Raw genomic sequence first — 19,604 nt, 5'->3', positions numbered from 1 at the left:
CTTCCAGAATGCTTCTTGAAATTCAGAATCCTCGAAGGAGCCAGAGACTGCATTTTAGCAGGGTGGTTCTGGATCAATATACGTTGCTATTATTGAGGTCTGCAAGACGTGAACCTCTCAATACACATGCAAATAGTTAAGAGTTCAGGTGACGTCAGAGACAAGGTACGGAGGGCTGGGGACAGGGCCCTGGCTGAGGTGTTCAGTGAGAGGCCCTTAGAGGGAAGTCTGTGGGCCCCCAAACATTTCAAGTCACACACTCCAAGCCTAGCACCCCCAGCTCACCAGGACCACAGAGACAGGAACAGAAAACAACTGAAGGAATCCACACGGACATGTGCTGCTGGAAGCCTCCATGTGGGCGCCGAGAAGGGGCAGCATCGGAGTTCTCGGTGTGGTGCGCTGCGTGGGAACCACTGCCTCACGCGCAGAAGGCACCAAGCTCCTGATCCACGGCCTCGCTGCCCACACACGGGGAGCCGGATGCTTTTTCTCACTTGCAGGGAGGCCCCACACATCCCCTCTGGGCGCCCGGGTGCGGGAGCGGGCGGCACCTGGGCGGCAGCAGCAGCACAGCCGGGTCTCCGGGGAGCACAGGGGTTCTGCCATCGCTTAGCGGCTCAGTGGGGGCTGACTGAGGAGACACTGAAACACTGAAGCTGCCGCCACCACCGGCTGATGCAAGTTTTATTGAGACAATGTACAAACAGGCCACGGAAACAAGGGTTCTGATGCTGGGACCAGTAACGTAAAATGGAATACAAAAATAAAAAGGCACAAATCTGTTAAGAAAAGACACTCGATGTATTCTAAGAATATAAGTCATTTAATACTGTTAATTTTATAGCACAAAATAAAACAAGCTATGATCCCCCAAAAATAATTTTAAAAGCTTACACAGAAAATATTATTGCCTGAAGTTTATGATCTTTAAGTTACAGGTCAAAAGAGTTTTACATTGTCGTCGTTGTTTGCAAACACACAGTGAAGACCGTCTAGAAGCAAGGCCACTGTTCCTCCTGCAGGGACAACAATCCCGTCTCAGGACTGTCTTCCTCCTCCAGAGGCACAGCCAGCTCAGTGTCTGCGAGGACAGCAGTCGCCAGGAACGTGGCTCTCCGGTCCCAGAGCGTGGCGCCTGAGGCGGGGCTCAGTGTCCACGGAAAGCATTAGTCTTAGGGACTGTGTTAAAACAATCAAGAATTCACTGATTTTAAGAGGTTAATGGACATAATATTAAAGGATTAAATTATAAACGCCTGGCACAAAAAAAGAAACACACATCATCCCTTTTCAAAAATAAAATGCTCATATCCCTCTGAGCAAACATGGCGAGAGCAGTGGCCGTCCTTGGTCTGTAAACAGCTGTGAGGAAGCCAGCGTGGAGCCGGGTGCGAGGCGCCGGGGAGCGCACAGCCATCCTTCCCGCCTTGCCACGTCCAATCACGAGCACAGAAGCCGTCCAGGCTGGGGGGCCGAGTCGTTTGCTCAACGCATCCTCCTCTCTGTTAGCAGGTGGCACAGAAGTGACAACCCAATGCCCCCAGGCTAGACAAGTCTTCAGGGGGACGTCCTTCCCAGGTGAGAAGCCACAGCGAGTTAATTTAGCATCCAACTGTTTTCTTTCTTATACAGGGCAGCACACAGCAGGTAGCAGTAAGGACTAATCCTCCGAGGAACCCCGCCCCCCACCCCCCCAGTCAGATCTGTGGGCCCCACAGAGCACCAACGCCTTCCCCATCACTAGGAGCCCAGGCCCGAAGCCGAGACAGGTGCTGCGTCTCATACTTACTGTGAAAGAGAATCCCCCGGCCTGATTACAAAACTGTTAAAGGTTCTAGGTTAAAAAAAAAAAAGTTACTAGTTTTGGCACGTTATCTTGGGTTCAGAACCACAGGCTCACCTTCCTTTGAGTTCTGAAGACACCTCCATGGGCTGAAGCAGGAGGGGACTCGCTGACCCTGAACCCGAGGCTAGGGGGTGCTGTGACTCTGAGGCCCTCCACTCTGGACGCGTCTTGCAGTTGTGGGAAGGGAAACAATGCTTTCCCAAACAGCCACACTCCTCGCGCTCTCAGTCAGCTGCCACGACCAAAAGCTGTCAAGCCTCCCAGCCGCACCTGGTTGAAGAGGCCTTAGGTTTGCCCTCCTTCAACAAGGCACATACCCCACCTCCTGCTGGACACTCAGCCCAGGCGTGGCGACGACAGGCTAGGGCCGAGTGGGTCACCGGTCAGAAGGCCAGCGCTGCTTCTGGGCGGTTTGGAGACTATCATGTGGGCTGAGCCGGCCTGACTCGGTACAAAGCCCACTGAGCAAACCTTCCCAGACCAACCAGAGAGGTCAAGTGCAAGCGCAGACTTCAGAGCAGGAGGCAGCCACGGCTCTCACCAGTCAGGGTGAGCTCCTCCTCTCTAAGCGTCTTCCAGGAAAACCACAGATGGGTAGGCAGCAATGATGATTATTTTTCTCAACTGATCATCAATCTCATCATAGGAACACTTCCAAGATTCTGTAACGTGGCAGCTATCTGCCTGATGCACTACTGATTGAAAACAATGCACAATGGCTGTGCTGGGATTCTGTCACCAGACTATATTGCTCTAAACCTCAAACCCTAAGAACGTACAGAGACAGGGTCGTGTTAGAGCGGACCCTTGGTAAATGCTGAGCCGCACATTAAGTTGCTGCTACATTTCTAGGTCTGCTGTATTTGCTCTGGGCTGAGGCCTGTCTTCACCAGTGTCCAGAAGGAAGGATGGGCAACTGCATAAAGACTCCAGGATTCTGGCCTGGTCCGTGCAGGTGAGGGGTCGGTCATATGTTGGCACCAGCCGGCTTCTAGGAACAGGCCTCTCTCAGCTAGTAGGGAAATGCTCTACATCAACAAACTCATCAATGGTTCACGGTTCTCCACAAAAACACGAGACGTCAAACGCACCAACCAGTTTCCCCAGAGAGTGTGTTCCCTTTGCTTGGGAGCGTCTCAGACACGTGGACCTGGGACCAGCAGCAGCAGTACCATCTTCCTCTGGAGCCTGCTGAGGCTGGGCTGGGGCAGGGAGGACTGAGCTTCAGTGAGTAGGATTCAACGAAGGACTCATCAATGAGTCCAAGGATTCTATGAATAACCTCACTTTCTAAAGAAATTCTGAGTCCTATACCTTAAATGGGGGCACTCATTGAGCTGCTGGACAGAAAACTGGCCAAGTGTCCCACCCCCTCCCTGTTCCTGTCACCAACAAACAAGGTAAGCAAAGGTTTCCTCAAGCACCCCCACGCGGATGCTTTTGGGGACGAAGTAATCCAAGAGGCTGGCACACAGCCTGGCATGCACGACTGCTCATGTGTGTGCGTGTTTGCTACACGGCGACCAAGACCACGGGCCTCTACTTCCCGAGTGCTCTTTTCATAATCCTTTAGCTACAGCAGCTTCAGTTCTGAAGCTCAGAGGCACGCGTTACTCCTTGGACTTCCACAAAAATCCAACCTGCTACTTAAAAATCTGTTCAGAACACACAAGTCTAATTAATTAAGTCTTCCAAAACCAAACCAAACCAAAAGAAAACAAAACAAAGCCAGACTGGGGAGTAGGGTGGGGTTAAGGACAGAATTCTCTCCTCCTTTAAGGTTCACATCCTCTGTTGTCTAGAGAAAACCAAGACGGCAGCGGTGCCACCACTCTGCAGAGTGGCGACATGCAGTATCTCGCTGTGGCCCCGCGCCTTCCCGGGCGAGCACGCCGGAACCAGTCTCAAGGACATACAGGGCAGTGATGAGAAGACCCTCTCCCGCCAGCTTCTCTCCACTCGTGTGCTTCCACCAGTACTTCCAGTTTGTGATCCAAAAGAACTCTAAAATCGGCTACTCTTTGACAAGACGACTATGATACAAATGCCAGGAGGCAGCCGCTGTGTGCATTCCAAATGTGCATGAGACGGCCAGTCTGCAGAGCTGGGTGTCGGCAACGCAGCGTGACCTGCCTATGAGAGAGAACACTTTCCCACTTCAAAGGAGACTATGACACGCAGAACAACGAAGCAGCAGGAGCCAGGGCGACAGTAATCACTCGTTTTCATCCGGGTTTTGAGGGTCAATGATTTTGACATGCGTAAAGGGGAAAAGCCCCTTGCGCCCGTTCACCTCGCCTTCCCACTGGCCGTTTATATTCATCCTCGTGACTTTCACAATGTCACCAACCTGTGGGCATGGAGCAAGAAGACAAAGTTAGTAAGTCTCTGCGAACAAAATGAAGCTCACATTAAATCACAAACAATCCCCTAGTCAAAAGAACCTACACACCTGGGCCGGCGCCGCGGCTCACTAGGCTAATCCTCCGCCTAGCGGCGCCGGCACACCGGGTTCTAGTCCCGGTCGGGCACCGGATTCTGTCCCGGTTGCCCCTCTTCCAGGCCAGCCCTCTGCTGTGGCCCGGGAGTGCAGTGGAGGATGGCCCAGGTGCTTGGGCCCTGCACCCCATGGGAGACCAGGAAAAGCACCTGGCTCCTGGCTCCTGGCTCCTGCCATCGGATCAGCGTGGTGCGCCGGCCGCGGCGGCCATTGGAGGGTGAACCAACGGCAAAGGAAGACCTTTCTCTCTGTCTCTCTCTCTCACTGTCCACTCTGCCTGTCAAAAAAAAAAAAAAAAAAGAACCTACACACCTGGCAGACTCACCAGTTTCTCCAGCGTTTAGGCCTAACCATCAAGCAGTGCCAAAGACACAGGTGCTACCGAGAAGCTCAGTGCACTTCGGTTGGCGAGAATGCGTAACAGGGGCCGGTGCTGTGGTGTAGTGGGCGAAGCCTCCGCCTGCAGTGCCGGCATCCCATATGGGGACCGGTTCATAGCCTGGCTGCTCCCCTTCCGATCCAGCTCTCTGCTATGGCCTGGGAAAGCAGTGGAGGATGGCCCAAGTCCTTGGGCCCCTGCAACCAACATGGGAGACCCAGAAGAAGCTCCTGGCTTAGGACTGGCTCAGATTCGGCCCTTCCGGCCATTTGGGGAGTGAACTAGAGGATGGAAGACCTTTCTCTCTATCTTTAACTCTGCCTCTCAAATAAATAAAACCTTAAAAATTTTTTGAAAGAATGCATGACAGGAGAAGCGGCTTCTGCGTACAAAGCAGCCTTTCCCTTCACATAGCTACTAACTTCAGCAGGACAGAGAGCACCTGACCCTGCCAGAACAGCTGGAGTTGTCACAAAAAGGAGTAGCTTGGGGAAAAAAAAAAAAAAAAAAAGCAACAGAGAAGCCTGGGCTGTTGTTGTGGCATGGTAGGCAAGCTGCTGCCTGTGACATCCTGTATGGGTGTCAAGTCCTGGCTGCTCCACTTCCAATCCAGCTCCCTACTAATGTGCCCGAGACAGCAGCAGATGGTGCAGGTGCTTGGGCCACTGCCACCCACGTGGAGACCTGAATGGAATTCCTGGACCCCTGTCTTTGGCCTGATCCAGCCCTGGCTGTTGTGGCCTCTTGGGGAGCCAACCAGAAGATGGAAGATCTCCCTCTCATTTCCCCCCACCCCATTGCTCTGCCTTTCAAATAAATTACCACCCCCCATTTAGATGGAATCAAATTATTCTAAGACCTCAGCCACCATGCCTCCCCCCCTCCTCCCAAAGTGTCCAGTCCTGGTGCACTGTTCGGGGGTTGCTAGGGGCAGGAAGCCCAGCTCTGAGTATCTTCAACCTGCAGGGTGATAGGACTTCTACTCAATGCCAGAGGATGGGCTGCTCTTCTCATCAAGAGGAACACTTTGGAAGCGGTGTTCAAGTTGTTCTGGAGACACGTGGGGCTCTGGGGAGCTGCCTTAAGGGTCTAACAGATGTCTGACTGGGACTTCAATGTGCTCTGCACTGCCTGCCACGGACAGCTGTGTTATGCAGACCTGCCTTGGAGCGGGGCTTCTTTTGCCATGTGCCTGAGTGAAGATCGTCCCCCAAGTAGCAAGGTAAAGGCTAAAAACCGTCCATTACCACTTCCAATAAAATGAAGTCAGAAATAAACTGGATGGCAACACTGAGACTTCGTCTGACACTCATAATGTTATTTCTAATTTTCCTGCCCATTAGAAGTTAACCTTTCCCCTCGAATGCTTTCGATACTGATGCTTAGGAATCTCACTCACACATTCACGTCTGTGGAACTTTCTACCTGGTCCACGTCGGCTTCCACGCTTGTGTGCTGAAGCCACTGCTCTAACCTCGTGGGCAGCCAAGGCGGTGTCAGATACCCGCAGCCGTGCTGTGTGAAGACCGGCCCCTGCCTGACACAGGCCTCTCCTGGTGACCAGGTCCAAGCCGCTCTGAGGACTGGACTCCAGGGAAGTCCCCAAGGAGCACACATTTTTGCCTTAAGATTGGAATCTCAGTCTGTTCTGGCTGATGTCTGATAAACCGTGGAAGAGAACAGAATCACCTTCCCGACATTCCTGTCCCAGGCAGCTGTCTCCCATCTTGGGTGAGCTCATCTTTCCAGCATGGGGGATGTGCGTGTGCTCTTACCTCTGCTTCCCCCAGCCTCTACCTACCTGCCCCAACCAGCCCAGCCACTCAGCATCATTTTTGTCACTCTTTAGCTCAATCATCCCGACTCCCAATCAACCTTGTCTCCTACAGCCAGCCCCTACCCAGCATAACCCGGCCACCGCTCTCCCCACTTCACCGCAAGCCTCCCAATGGCCCCATCCCAGCTCTCCACTCTGTGAGTCTGCAGCGTGTGAAGTCAGAGACCTCACTCACACACCTCCCTCCGCCCTGGCCCTCTTCCTGGGGGTATTCTGTAAAATGCATACTTTTCATTTGACACTTAGGGAAGGAAGGGAAGCTTCCTCCAGGACTCCCGCAGACATGGCTGATGAAGCCCCATTCTCTGCATGTCCACAGTCAACTCTTACTCCACATACAGCATACAGCACTCTCTGAAGGGGAAACCCCCTTGACTCATTTTGTATCCCATATATGTTATGAGCCTCTTGTAAAGTACTTTTGCAGAAGCCCACAGAAAAGAGAGAACACTAGGCTACCGTGCCCCAGGTGCTGGACAGGTGGCTGAGCAGAGTTCTCAGGACATGGATGGCAGGCCAAGGCAGTAAGAGACTGACTCCTTCAGAGATAAGCACACTGTTCTTTTCAGATCACCTGACCCCTCCCTCCACACACAAGTAACCTCTCAGCTCTGATCCTCAAGAACCCCCCCGCCCCCGCCGCCTCTGACTTCTCTTCCTGCTGCTCTGCCCCTCCCTCTCTCCAAGCACACTGGCTTCCTTTCTTACAGACTTGCCAAGCTCTTTCCCAGAGAAGGACTGTGACAGATGAGAGGGCATGACGTGACAGAAATCTCCTTATACTTTTAATGTCTCAAGACATTGAAAAGTCACATTTTAGCTTCGCCCAGCATTGCCAAGCTAGTACTAAGAAACCTTAGACCAAGCAACACCAACCAACGTCAAACAAGGCCCAAGGGCTACCAAAGCCACCTTATAAAGCATTACCCTGGCCAGAGCTGTGGCGCACTAGATTATCCTCCACCTGTGGCGCTGGCATCCCATATGGGCGCCGGTTCTAGTCCCAGTTGCTCCTCTTTCAGTCCAGCTCTCTGCTGTGGCCTGGGAGGGCAGTAGAAGATGGCCCAAGTGCTTGGGCCCCTGCACCCGCATGGGAGACCAGGAAGAAGCTCCTGGCTTCAGATCGGCACAGCTCTGGCCGTTGCGGCCATTTGGAGAGTGAACCAAAGGAAGACCTTTCTCTCTGTCTCTCTCTCTCTCACTGTCAGTAACCCTACCTGTCAAATAAATAAATAAAATCTTTAAAAAGAAAAGAAAAGCATTACCCAGAGACAATGAGAGCACCAAGGACCTTCGGGGGGTCACACTGAAGATGGGGGCTTGGGGGAGTTGTCCAGCTCAGAGCAGGGACTAGGACCTGTCCTGTGTTCCTAGGATATCAGACATACCTAGGAATGGGAGGTAAGCTTCTAGCTATAGCTGCTTAAGCTAAGTATGAGGTGGGGCGGTGTGGCAGTCTGTCCCACAGGCTTCGGAGAGTGGCAGGAGCAGTGACTGTCTCGGTTCTGCCACTTCAGTGCCTACATGACCATGGCAGCTGCTCAAGTTTTCCAAGGCTCCTTCTGACTCAGGAAGGTTCTTGCAATACTTAAATAAAGTCCTCCACAGAAACTGTTATCTAGAACCCAGCCTTTAAGTAAATGGTAGCTGTGATGGGAGTGGGAGACTCCTGAGCAGAAACACAGCCAGCAGCCCCATGCCCTGGCAGGCTTCTAATGGCCATGTATCCTCTGGAAGCAGGGGGAAGAGCTGGACTCAGCAAGGAGAACTCTGCTGCATTAGCCACTGGGTTTCCACTCTGTCAGTAATGAGGGACCTGTCCATGCCAGTGAAGACAGGGAGTCTACTAAGCGACTGTGATGGGCCCTGAGCAGCTGAGGAAGACCACGGAGGGTGGTGAGGTGGGCCAGGCACTGAACACTGCCAAGAGCATCCACACCTCATGTCTGCCTAACCTGTGACCCTTCCCCCCTCACCTCACCCTACCCATTCTGAACAGAAAGCAAGCAGGTAGCTCCTCTCCTCAGGGAACTTGTCTCTGCTGCAGCACGCAGAGAAACTAACCCACTGTGCGGGCGAGGCAGACGCTCCACGAGTGAACATCAGATAACAGCACAGTGTGCAAAGCGGCAAGTGGCAGGGAAGCAGCACGCAATCAGCGGCAGAACACAGGAGCAAGGAGCTTTCACTACAACCGAGGGAACACGGACCTGCAGAGATGGGTCAGGCTGGGGACTTCTGATCACTTCAAGTGACCACTAATGCCTTGTTCTGGCCTGGCAGGAGTTTTCCCATGCCAAAACACAGCATGTCATTTCTCATGCTGCTCCTTAAAAAAAGAAAAAAAAAAAAAAAAAAGAAAGATTATTTAGGAGCCAGCATTGTGGTGTAAAGGGTTAAGCCACTGCCTGCAATCCAGGCATCCCATATGGGCATCTGTTCAAGTCCTGGCTGCTCCACTTCCAATCCAGCTCCCTGTTAATGTGCCTGGGAAAGCAGCAGAGGATGGTCCAAGTGCTTGGGCCCCTGCACTCACGTGGGAGACCTGGATGAAGCTGTGGCCTGCCACAGTCCCAGCCATTGAGGCCATTTGGGGAGTAAACCAGCGGATGAAGATCTATCTCTCCCTCTATTCTAACTCTGCATTCCAAAGAAATAAATCTTTTAAAAAATTACTTATCTGAAAGGCCAAGTGACAGAAAGAGACACACAGATATCCCAACCACTGGTTCACTCCCCAAATGGCCACAATGGCTGTGGTTGAGCCAGGCTGAAACTAGGAGCCCAGAATTCCACCGGGGTCCCCCACTGTGGGTAGCCTACTGCCTTCCCAGGCATATCAGCAGTGAGCTAGAGTGGAAGAGGAGCAGCTGGGACTGCAACTGGTGCTCCAACATGGGATGCCAGTGTCACAGGCAGTGGCTTAACCTGCTGTACAATGCCAGGCCCTCTCATGTTTTTTTTTTTTTTTTTTTTTTTTGACAGGCAGAGCGGACAGTGAGAGAGAGACAGAGAGAAAGGTCTTCCTTTGCCGTTGGTTCACCCTCCAATGGCCGCCGCGGTCGGCGCGCTGCGGCCGGCGCACCGCGCTGATCCGATGGCAGGAGCCAGGAGCCAGGTGCTTTTCCTGGTCTCCCATGGGGTGCAGGGCCCAAGCACCTGGGCCATCCTCCACTGCACTCCCTGGCCACAGCAGAGGGCTGGCCTGGAAGAGGGGCAACCGGGACAGAATCCGGCGCCCCGACCGGGACTAGAACCCGGTGTGCCGGCGCCGCTAGGCGGAGGATTAGCCTAGTGAGCCGCGGCGCCGGCCTCATGCTGTTTTCTACCTCAGACCAAGGCTCTACTGTGGGGAATGTGCCCCAAGAACACCAACACTGAGTATACCTGGCTGTGGACCAACGTTTTTCGCAGTTCTACTGAACAGTGCTGGGGCTTGGATCCTAAAATGGCCAGCAGCCTCTCAGTCACCGCCGTTGCTCCTCTGCCTTCTTCACTCCCTGCTCTATATGGTGTCCTTGCTCTGGGTTCATGGCAGAAATACATAGCCCCAAGAAGCACTCACCTTGAAGTGACCAGCTATCAGTCTGGTTTGAGGAGCAAACTAAGCCTGGGAGGTCTGGCTGACCCTATCAATAGACAGAGCACGCACCTAATGTACTCCTTCATTAATTTCTACCTATACAACAGGACAATTCTAGTCATTATTACAGCTGTGAAAAGATTATCTTTGTGCTTGGTTGCATTCAGCATCTGTGGAGCACATATATTAACCAACATTAAGCACGCAGGGGCCATTGTTATGGAGTGTGTTAAACTGCCTGTGATGCCAGCATCTCATATAGACATTGGTTCAAGTCCCGGATACTCTACTTCTGACCTAGCTCCCTGATAATGTGCTTGGGCCCCTTCCCCCACATGGGAAACTTGGAAGAATCTCCTGGTTGCTGGCTTTGGTCTGGTCCAGTCTTGGCTGTCGCAGCCCTTTGGGGAGTGAACCAGCGTGTGGTTAAATTTTTTAAAATAGATTTATTTATTTGAAAGGCAGAATTACCAAGAGAGAAGGAGAGAGGGAGAGAGCATGATCAATCTTTCATTTGCGGGCTCACTGCCCAAATGGCTGCAGTAGCCAGAACTGGGCTGATCCGAAGCCAGGAGCTTCTTCTGGGTCTCCTACATGAGTGCAGGAGTCCAAGCACCAAGCACTTGGGTCATCCTCTGCTGCTTTCCCAGGACATAAGCAGGGAGCTGGATTGGAAGTGGAGCAGCCAGGAATCGAACTGGCGCCTATACGGGATGCTGGCGCTGCAGGCAGTAGTAGCTTTACCTGCTACACCGCAGCACCAGCCACCAAAAATAAATCTTTTAAATAAACAAATATTCTTTTCTATCTTATTTATTTTTAAACATAGTAAGAATTATAGAGAGGGACAGAGAGATCTTCCATTTGCTGTTCACTCCCCATATGGCCACAATACCAACCCTTTATTATTTGTTAAAAGCATGTCTGTATTTGAAAGGCAGATCTTCCATCCATTGGCTCACTACCCAAATTGCTGCCGATAGCCAGGGCTAGGCAAGACTGAAGCCAGAAACTCCATCTGGGTCTCCCATGTGGGTGTCAGGGACTCGAGCACTTGGGCCATCTTCTGCTGCCTTCACAGTCACATTTGCAGGCTACTGGACTGGAAGCACAGAAGCCAGGACTCAACTCAGTACTCCAACATGGGATGTTGGTGTCGCATGCAGTGGCTTAACAGGCTGTGCCACAGTGCCGGCCCTATACTGATATTCTGAGTCTGCAACCTCTCAAGTTACGTAACAGTAAGATCAGGAGTACAAGTTACTCTGGACTCAGAGTTCCAACCTGGGTGCTATGAATAGGTCTCAGTGATCAAATAACATCGCCCAAGTGTACAAGGAATGCACCAACGTGCTGTGCTCCTGCAGAAAGACCTTACGCAGCTTTCAGTGGATTCTCAAAGAGTCCAGCACCCAGAAAGATCTAAATCCAACATCTAGGGACCACAATTACCGGGTGAGTTTCATCCTCTTTGTGGCTTTGTTTACTAAAACAAATACTGAATACAGCTGTGCCAGGCCCTGGAGTGACATGACCAGTGACAAAGCAGATGCACACTCTGGCCCTCACAGAGCTGCTGGGGCGTCCACCTGCTCTATTCCCTGCCCCATGTTCTCTGTGCACCTGACAGGGAAATCAGAGCTGCCAGAGCTAGAAAGGCTATAGAGGACCGAGGCTCTTGTCCCTGGGCCCTTGCTAGCAGTCAAGTTGTCTCGCACACTTTTACCTACAAGTGAATGCTATCTGCTTTTGTAAAAAATAGTATTGTTATTCATGCGGGAGGTGAAAGGTCAGAGAGCTTCGAACGTGAACAGGCATTTGTATGCCATGAGTTTGCTGTAGCAGTATTCACAACAGCCAAGAGAGACAACCAAGTAGCTATCGCCAGATACACTCACTAATAAACACAGTGTGGCATACACACACTCACACAATGCAGTGTTGTTCATCTACACAAAGAATGAAGTACTGATACAAGCTACAACATGGATAAGCCTTGAAACCCAGAAGACAACTACTGTGGGATTCCACTTACCTGAGATGCCTAAAACAGGCAAATTCAGAGACAGAAGGTAGGTTAGAGGTTACCAGGAATTGGGAGGGGGAAGGGAGGGTTATTGCTAAATAGCTACAGAGGTTCTGTCTGAGGTGATAATGTTTCAGAAACAGCAGTGATGCTTGCACAACACTGAGTGCCATTCATACTGAACTGTACACTGAAAATGGCAAATTCTGTAATATGTTTCATCTCAGTAAAGGAACCCAACACTCAGCTGAAGGCCACTGAATTATATGATGTCAATTACACAAGTACCTAAATAAAGTTGTCAGAAAAGTGGCTTAGTGCTAGCTCTATCATCTACTGCTTGTATACTGTCAGCGAATTCCATAAACCTCAAGTTCTAGGAGTGTAAAACAGGGCGGTGCAAGCAGAACCAACTGCGCTGAGAAGGCTCTCGCCAGTGATTCTCCCTACGTAACAGCCACTACCACAAACAGAAAACTGAGGCTGACAGAATGACCAGGCTGGCACAGGCAATTTCATGGTATTCTCACCCATTTTATAATTAACCAAGAACAAAAACCTTTTAAGAATACTTTTCTGATTCACAACCAAGTGAGAACATAATGCTAGGAAAGAAATTTTTATTTTTTATTTATTTTGATTTTTTTTTTTTTTTTTTTTAATTTGAAAGACAGAGTCACACAGAGAGGCAGAGAGAGAGAGTCTTCCATCTGCTGGTTCACTCCCCAGATGGCCGCAATGGCTGGAACCACAATGATCTGAAGCCAGGAGCCTCTACCAGGTCTCCCATGTGGGTGCAGGGGCCCAAGGACCTGGGTCACCCTTCACTGCTTTCCCAGACCATAGCAGGGAGCTGGATCAGAAGTGGAGCAGCCAGAACTCAAACCGGCACCCATATGGGATGCCAGCACTGCAGGCATCTTACTCAATAGTCTTACTCAATACACCACAATGCCGGCCAAGACTGGTCAATTTAAAGGCCCAAGGAGAGGGGTGGAAATAAATGCTCAGGCCTGGATACTCACACAGCATCACACGCCACAGGTAAAGCACGCCTGTGAGTCTTACTTAAGAAGGTGAATGCTAGCTTGTGGGCATCTCTTAAAACCTTGGAGACGATGTGGACAAGCAAGGAGAGCAGCCTCATGACATTAAGGGGCTGTGACTGTGAATGGCCCTCCAGGCCGAGTCACATTCAGCACAGACCCAGTGTCACTGCTGTCTGTGTGCACTGCAGGTCTTCTCAGCCAGTAGGACTCATTTTGACCCCCAAGAGATTAAAAATACAATCAACACCTCTGAAATCTACATCTGCTGTTCAGACTACTGCACCTCAGTAAGCAGAGGCAGCAAAGAAGAAACTTCTGATCCAGCTCCCTACTAATGTACCTGAAAAAGCAGCGGAAGATGGCTCAAGTACCTGGGCCCCTGCAGCCACATGGAAGACCCAGATGAAGCTCCTGGGTCCTGGTCTCAGTCTGGCCCAGCCCAGGCTGTTGTGGCCATCTGGGAAGTGGACCAGTGGATGGAAGAGCTGTCTCTCTCTCTCTGTAACTCTACCTTTCAAATACATAAAATAACTGGGGGGAGAGGGGATTCTGAGCATCATAAAAAGAACAAGCACCAAGAATATTTAATTTTTATTATTTTGAAAGGCAGAGAGACAGGGACAGGTGCCATTCACTGGTTTACTCCCTCAGTGCCCACAACAGCCAGGGTTGGGCCAGGCCGAAATCAGGAGCTGGGAATTCAATCTGGGTCTCCCGTGTGCACAGCAGGGACCCAAGCACCTGAGTTCTCAGCTCTGCCTCCCAGAGACTGCATCAGCAGGAAGCTGGAACTGGGACAGGACTCAAATGCAGGCAGCCTTATATGGGATGCGGGTGTCCCAAAGGGCCCTCTTGACCACTGCAAACACCTGCCCCTCGATGTTCTTATGCAGATAAGGACAGATGTGTGCTGACCAAGTACACTGGCAAGCAGGGGTCATTTCAAGACTGGTCTCCTGCCACAACGACACTGCATCACAGACACTGGCAGACCTAGGAAAGGTCAAAGATCTTGGTTTCTATTTAAACAGAGAGATAGCCAACTCTATAGACTGTAAATTGGTAAGACTGAAATCAAACCTGCACAAAACTCTGGATGAAAATAGCAAACAGATGGTCTGTGATTTAGAACGGGAAGTGCAGTAACTGAAAGCAAAAAGGGCTCAATCAAAAACAAGACACAGCAGACCAACCTGTCTTTTCTACAGCTAGGAGAGATTTATCAGGAAAAGCTGCACAGGAGGACTTTAGTACAAAGATCTGGATGGTGCTTTCATGAAACCTATAGGCAGGCCAGCGCCGCGGCTCACTAGGCTAATCCTCCACCTAGCGGCGCCGGCACACCAGGTTCTAGTCCCGGTCGGGGTGCCAGATTCTGTCCCGGTTGCCCCTCTTCCAGGCCAGCTCTCTGCTGTGGCCCGGGAGTGCAGTGGAGGATGGCCCAAGTACTTGGGCCTTGCACCCCATGGGAGACCAGGAGAAGCACCTGGCTCCTGGCTTCGGATCAGCGCGGTGCGCCGGCCGCGGCGGCTGTTGGAGGGTGAACCAACGGCAAAAAGAAGACCTTTCTCTCTGTCTCTCTCTCTCACTGTCCGCTCTGCCTGTCAAAAAAAAAAAAAAAAAAAAAAAAGAGAGAGAGAGAGAGAAACCTATAGGCAAAGATGAAACTAAAGAAGGTAATCAGGGTTGGTGTTGTGGCACAGTGTGTTAAGCAGGTGCCTGCAGTGCCAGCATCCCAAATGAGCATCAGTTCGAGTCCTGGCTGCTCCACTTCAGATATAGCTCCCTGCTCAAACACCTAGGAAAGATGAAAGATAGCCCAAGTGTTTGGGCTGCCGCACCTGATGTGGGAAAAGTCAGGGAGACAGATTAAGTTCATGAGCTGAAGGCCACACCTCCCCTACCCCCACGTAATCCTATCAATCAGATGATCCCTCCGAGATGCACCTCCCCTTACCTGGGACCTGGGAGCAGTACTATATAACCACTACCACCCCCCTTTTAGATTTATTTTTTATTTGAAAGGCAAAGTTACAGAGAGAGAGGCAGAGAGAGAGAAAGAGGGAGAGATGGCCACCGGCTGCACCTGTGCCAATCTGAAGCCAGGAGCCAGGAGCTTCTTCCCAGTCTCCCAGGCAATACAGGGACCCAAGGACTTGGGCCATCTTCTACTGCTTTCCCAGGCCACAGCAGAGATCTGGATTGGAAGTGGAGCAGCCGGGACACAAACCAGTGCCCATATGGGATGCCGGCACCGCAGGCAACAGCTTCACTTGCTATGCCACAGCACTGGCCCCATCATTCCCCTTTTTGAAGCTCACAGGAAGCCTAGTGAAGGGCAGGGGACTCCCTTTCTCTCTTTCCACCTCCTGGGCCCAGGACAAGCAGAGCAGTTATGAAGTTCCCAGTCCACTCCCCCTAAACAATGCCCTTATGGGCCTGTGCATTCTTCTCACTTGTAAATAAACCTTATCACACTTCATGCGTGTTTGTGCCTGTACTAAAGGCTTCTTTCTCTAGTAAAAGGCAAGAGCCTGGGTTATTAACTTTGGCCCAACCTAGGCCACAACACACCCACACGGGGACCTGGATGAAGCTCCTGACTCCAGCCTGGCCCAGCCCCAGCCACTGCAGCCATTTAGGGAGCAAACCAGCAGATGGAAAATCTTATCACTCTGTGTCTCATCTCTCCTCTTTCTGTAACTCTGCCTTTTAAATAAATACATCTTTTTTTTTTTTTTAAGGGACAGTAATCATTTTGCTAAATGACAGAATCAGGATCTAGAAATATTCACAAGTGTATAGACACTGTAACAAGGTAAAACTAAAAGCCCTGATCTAATTGTTAGGTAGGAAGTCAGATATGAGCTTATGTGTGTGTAACAGGCCATATGTCCAGCATCTGCATCTGCATCTCAAAGTCATCCTCACAATGTTTCAGGGGCAGCCCGGTATTCACACCCTGCCCTGCCCCCTTCTACCTGATAACCTGCCAGGTGGAGGTCCCCGCCCCTTCTGCCTGACAAATCTTCCACAATCTCCCAGATGCAGCCCAGTATCTGCATGTCAAACACCCTGCTCCGGATCCCGATTCTCTAGGGGGCCCTGCTCACCCTTCCTCTGAACCCAGGATGGCACCAGCTAGGCTTCCTCCTGTCTGATACCTTCAAGGAAAAACTCAGATAGGAGCTTCTTAATATTTACATCCATAAAATCCTTTGTTTCAGGAGGAGATGTGTGAAGACAAAGAACCCATCTCCTTAAAACCCCTCAGCCTCAACCGGACTGCGCGCTCAGCCCTCTGCTTCTCTGCTGAGCAACCCGCCTGGCCTGGTCAGGTGTAATCTCTCTACTCAACCTTGTAACCTCGCTCCCCCCGCCCCTGCAGTCCAAGCAACTGGGTACTCTCAGGTCCTGTCTGGAGAGGTGCCCATCCGTTCTTACAGATGTCCCTTCCCTAATAAACCTTGCTATTTTACTTTACACTACTCTGTCTCACGCCTGAATTCTTTCTTGCGCTAAGACAAAAACTCTGCCATTCTCCGGTAACATAATCATTACCAATCACAAGATATACTAAAAATGAAAATAAGAGCCAGAAATTCAACAGGGACAAACCAGGCTAGGCAAACACACGAAGAGAACTGGTTGTGGATGGTTTCTCCCTGGAGAAGAAGCAAGCAAGAACTTTTAAATTACTTGTAGTTAGTCATACAATAGGGGAGAAACTGCCTCAGGAGACAGTCTGTGTTCCACTGGTTTCACAAGGACAGAAACCTTTGTTTTATTGCTATATCCCAAGTTCCTAGCATACCACCTGGTAAGTACTCAATAAACATTGTTGAAGTTGGTTGTTTTTGGAGATTTCCGTGTTGTAACTGGAAGGCCAATGGTAGAAGTCCAAGAGCTTTAAGACGATGGCTGGACTAAATGACATAAGCATCACTGTAACTTCTTTTTCTCTTTGCTTTGTATCAATTCCATCCCAAATTACCTAAGTCTCACTTGAAGCCTGAAAAACCATTATTCTTCCTCCACAGAATCTGTTCTACCGACTTCAATTTCTGCAGACACCCAACTCATGTCACCATTTTCTTAACCCATACCCTACAAGAACCTGCAACTGAGGCTCCATTTAGACAGCTGGATATAAAGTTTTATTTTATTTTATTTTATTTTTTATTTTTGACAGAGTGGACAGAGAGAGAGAGACAGAGAAAGGTCTTCCTTTTCCGTTGGTTCACCCCGCAGTGGCTGCTGTGGCCAGCGAACCACGATGATCCGAAGTCAAGAGCTAGGTGCTTCTCCTGGTCTCCCATGGGGTGCAGGGCCCAAGCACTTGGGCCATCCTCCACTGCATTCCTGGGCCACAGCAGAGAGCTGGACTGGAAGAGGAGTGACTGGGACAGAATCCGGTGCCCCGACTGGGACTAGAACCCGGTGTGCCGGCACCGCAGGCGGAAGATTAGCCTAGTGAGCCGCGGTGCCGGCCTGGATATAAAGTTTTATATAGCAAATACTTATGGGTGTCTGTACCTGGAGTTAAGTAGTGTTATTTTTAGATGCTAAGAAATTTTTTTCCCTTTCACTGTGAATCAGGAAAGTATATAACACAAATTATGAGGAAGTCAAGCATTTGCTCTAAAATCAACCACAACGAAGGTGAATGGCAAACTTTAGTATTTCCATCAGTTGTGACAAACTGGCTGCTTCATGCATCAAAGACAGGTGAAAGAAAAAAAATCATAGAGGCCGGCGCTGTGGCGTAGCGGGTAAAGCAACTGCCAGCAGTGCCGACATCCCATATGGGTGCCTGTTCAAGTCCCAGCTGCTCCACTTCCAATCCAGCTCTCTGCTATGGCCTGGGAAAGCAGTGGAGGATGGCCCAAGTCCTTGGGTCCCTGCACCCACATGGAGATCTGGAGGAAGCTTCTGGCTCCTGGCTTCAAGTCGGTGCAGCTCTGGTCCTTGTGGCCATCTCTGTGGGGAGTAAACCAGCAGATGGAGGACCTCTTTCTCTCTCTCTGTGTAACTCTTTCAAATAAATAAATCAATCTTTAAAAAAAAAAAAAGAGAAGAAAACTTAATCTCCTCTCCTTGGTGACACAGGGCAACAAACTACTTTTCTTGCTTTGTCTGATGTCCAACATGCTCACCTATCTGCAGCTACTCAGTGGTGTTAATCTCATTCATGAAAGCCCTTCCCTCTGTCAGGAATGTCTTCTCCCACTTCACTCTTCAAAATTCAGTGCAAGCTCATCTCTTCCAAAAAGGCCTCCCAGTCCAGGACCTGCATACATTCCCTCCCTACTTCCCACACCCCTTCCTCATCACACTCCTGGTTTCTGCTTCTATTCTTTGCCTAGGTGGAAGCTCCTCAAAGGCGTGCATGTCACACGTTGGCTGCGTGAATGGATAATTAGTGAACAAATATCAAATCTTAGAGCCAGAGAACTAACACAACTTGCCCAAGATCACGTAAAAGCCAGGAACACAGGTCTGTGATATTTTCCTAATCATCTTGCTTCTCCAGTGTCACAGAACCCAGCTTTGCCAACAGGGATCCTGTAACAGTATCCTTGCTTCAAATATTCTGTTCTACACAACTGTCTTTTTTTTGGACCTGGGCCATCTTCTACTACTTTCCCAGGCCACAGCGGAGAGCTGGATCGGAAGTGGAGCAGCTGGGACTTGGACAGGCGCCCATGTGGGCGCCGGCATGCAGACAGTGGCTTTACCCACTACGCCACAGTGCCAGCCCCTCAGTTGTCTCTCATAAAGGGCTGCAGTGCTTCCCTCAACCTGGGATTGCCCCACAGTCCCACGTCACAGGCACCAGCAAGCTACATTCTCAAGGAGCAGGACACCCACCTCAATGCACCTAACAGAGGTACCAAGTGTTCCCCTACAAATCAAATCCCAGGAGTCATCTTGAAAAGAAGTGAGCAAGAGGTAACAACGGATAAATACACACTAATGGGGCTGGCGCTGTGGCACAGTGGGTTAATGCCCTGGCCTGAAGCACCGGCATCCCATATGGGTGCCGGTTCTAGTCCTGGCTGCTCCACTTCCAATCCAGGTCTCTGCTATGGCCTGGGATAGCAGCAGAAGATGGCCCAAGTGCTTGTGCCCCTGTACCCATGTGGGAGACCCAGAGGAGGCTCCTGGCTTTGGATCAGCTCAGCTCTGGCCGTTGTGGCCATCTGGGGAGTGAACCAGCATATGGAAGCCCTCTCTCTCTTTCTCTCTCTCTCTTTTTTTTTTTTTTTGACAGAGTTAGACAGTGAGAGAGAGAGGGAAAGGTCTTCCTTCCGTTGGTTCACCCCCCAAATGGCAGTTTCGGCCGGCGTGCTGCACCAATCCGAAGCCAGGAGCCAGGTG

At 50.7% G+C, this 19,604-nt stretch overlaps 1 protein-coding gene across 1 annotated transcript in view; it reads right to left on the bottom strand.

The window, feature by feature from the left end:
• Nucleotides 1-660: 660 nt before the first annotated feature.
• CRKL (CRK like proto-oncogene, adaptor protein) overlaps nt 661-19,604 on the bottom strand; it is a 37,022-nt gene continuing 18,078 nt past the window's right edge. Inside the window, exon 3 of the mRNA XM_002719717.5 lies at nt 661-4,199. Coding sequence (XP_002719763.2) covers nt 4,065-4,199 — 135 coding nt within the window. The 3' untranslated portion in view covers nt 661-4,064. The remainder of the gene's footprint in view (nt 4,200-19,604) is intronic.

The sequence above is a fragment of the Oryctolagus cuniculus genome, chromosome 21 (genome assembly GCF_964237555.1).
Source record: "Oryctolagus cuniculus chromosome 21, mOryCun1.1, whole genome shotgun sequence".
Taxonomy (NCBI): domain Eukaryota; kingdom Metazoa; phylum Chordata; class Mammalia; order Lagomorpha; family Leporidae; genus Oryctolagus; species Oryctolagus cuniculus.
The sequence above is the reverse complement of the archived record's forward strand: the minus strand, read 5'-3'. Positions and strand labels throughout refer to the sequence as shown.